The sequence below is a fragment of the Henckelia pumila genome, chromosome 3 (assembly GCF_033568475.1).
Source record: "Henckelia pumila isolate YLH828 chromosome 3, ASM3356847v2, whole genome shotgun sequence".
Classification (NCBI taxonomy): Eukaryota; Viridiplantae; Streptophyta; class Magnoliopsida; order Lamiales; family Gesneriaceae; genus Henckelia; species Henckelia pumila.
The window spans coordinates 149,141,400-149,143,110 of record NC_133122.1 but is presented as its reverse complement, the minus strand read 5'-3'; the positions used below and the strand labels follow the sequence as shown (position 1 = coordinate 149,143,110).

General features: G+C 29.0%; 1 protein-coding gene across 1 annotated transcript; it reads left to right on the top strand.

Moving 5' to 3' along the window:
• Positions 1-229: 229 nt before the first annotated feature.
• LOC140889718 (replication protein A 70 kDa DNA-binding subunit B-like) lies at positions 230-1,361 on the top strand. The gene is made up of 5 exons (XM_073297441.1): positions 230-322; positions 391-548; positions 640-763; positions 842-967; positions 1,224-1,361. Exons 1-5 carry the CDS (start codon positions 230-232, stop codon positions 1,359-1,361), a joined length of 639 nt encoding a protein of 212 aa, XP_073153542.1.
• The last annotated feature ends 350 nt before the right edge of the window (positions 1,362-1,711 follow it).

Here is a 1,711-nt window from a genome sequence, read left to right as displayed (position 1 = left end):
ACATCTTGTATGGTTTTGTACCACATCTTGTATTGTTTTGTACCATATTTTATGACTAGGGACCCTAAAGCAAAACATGTTTGCATTTGGGGATTTTTGAGCAAATTGCCCTTCTTTTATTACTTATTTTTGTTTAAATTAAATTTTTAATAAATTAGTTTTGTTTCTTTACATAATATATTTTTTTAGAATCATCTCCGCCACTACTCTAACACAATCATTCAGCACCATGTCATTGTCATCTGCCCAAACTATTATGGATGAACTAATCAATTCAAAAGATATTTTCAGAACTATAGAACAAGTGTCCGAAAACGATGAGGTAATAATTAAAAATTAACTTACATTTTGGGTAGATTTAATTAATTTATTTACTTATACTTTTAACAGGTTGGTAATTTTTTGGTATATGCAAAAATTGTTTCCGTGGAGTCTAATGGGAATTGGTGGTATTTTTCTTGCAAAAAATGTCCTAAAAAAGTCAATGCAGTTGGGGGAAAATTTTATTGTGAAAAGTGCGACAATTTGGATACTCAAGGAAATATGAGGTTCGCTACATAACAGTGACGATATATTTCATAATTTGTATTTTATTCTTGGCGATTTATTAAATATTTTTTTTAAACATTTGTTCACTAGGTACAAAATTCAAGTGAGAGTTGTTGACCAAACTGGAAATGCAGTTTTCTTACTTTGGGATAGAGATAGTGCAGAACTTATTGGAAAAACATCATTAGAATTGAAAAGTGAAATGGAAAATCAGGTTTTCATTATAAAATTTTTATGGTACAATTTATACTTTTGTTCATAAATGTTTCATAAATATTACTTTTGTTTTCAGGATATCGATGCTCCAGAAATGCCAAAAGATTTTGAATACTTAGCTGATCAAAATATTCTATTCAAACTTCAAGTGAAGACCAACCAAAATCATGGATTTAATAAAATATACACGGTCATGAAATTGGTAACAGACTCTAATGTTGTGGATAAATTTTCTGCAGAATTTATCGAGAACTAGGTTATTAATATTTTTGCTTTGAAAGTCAATATTTAAAAATTAACATTTTGTCTTCTAAACTTTCTCGGATTAATACAGGAATCTGATTTGTTTTCAAAATTAAAAAGGACATACACTGGAGAATTGGATGTGATTTTCAACAATTTTTCACAACATCTAGGTTAATTTTCTAAATTACTAAATTTTAATTTTTTTTAAACAGGTTCTTTCCTTGGAAGATGAAGTTTCTACTCCCTTGAAATTAACAGGAAAAATAGTGATTTCACAAGATGGATTGAGGGATTCTACTTCAAAAAGAAAACTAATGGACGAGTTCTCATCAACAACAGAAAAAAATTAATAGTTACCGTCAAACAAGAAAAGGATTGAATCGTATTTGTTTTTATAGTGAGTGTTTAATTTTAATTATATTATATGTCATGTTCGGAGTTTGAAGCGTTGATGAATTACAATATGATGAATTTCAAAACTATTCAAAACCAGATCTCAAATCTAATCTCACATATCATCAACCAAGTAGCACATACTCATTTTTCATAAAATTAGTAAAACTCGACCTTGAGTTTGCGACAACAATGAGAAAGCAAAGATTATAAAACTTCAAAGATAGAAATATTGCCGAATTTAAAGGCTACAAACAACAATGAAGCGACTGACAGAATCTACAGTTATAGGCCCCAAGAGGCAGAA

What these genes read in the sequence shown, in the direction of transcription:
- LOC140889718 (XM_073297441.1), top strand. Translation starts at nt 230, where the DNA reads ATGTCATTGTCATCTGCCCAAACTATTATGGATGAACTAATCAATTCA. An exon ending in AAGTGTCCGAAAACGATGAG is followed by an intron (nt 323 to 390) that starts GTAATAATTAAA and finishes TACTTTTAACAG; the next exon opens with GTTGGTAATTTTTTGGTATA. An exon ending in GATACTCAAGGAAATATGAG is followed by an intron (nt 549 to 639) that starts GTTCGCTACATA and finishes TTTGTTCACTAG; the next exon opens with GTACAAAATTCAAGTGAGAG.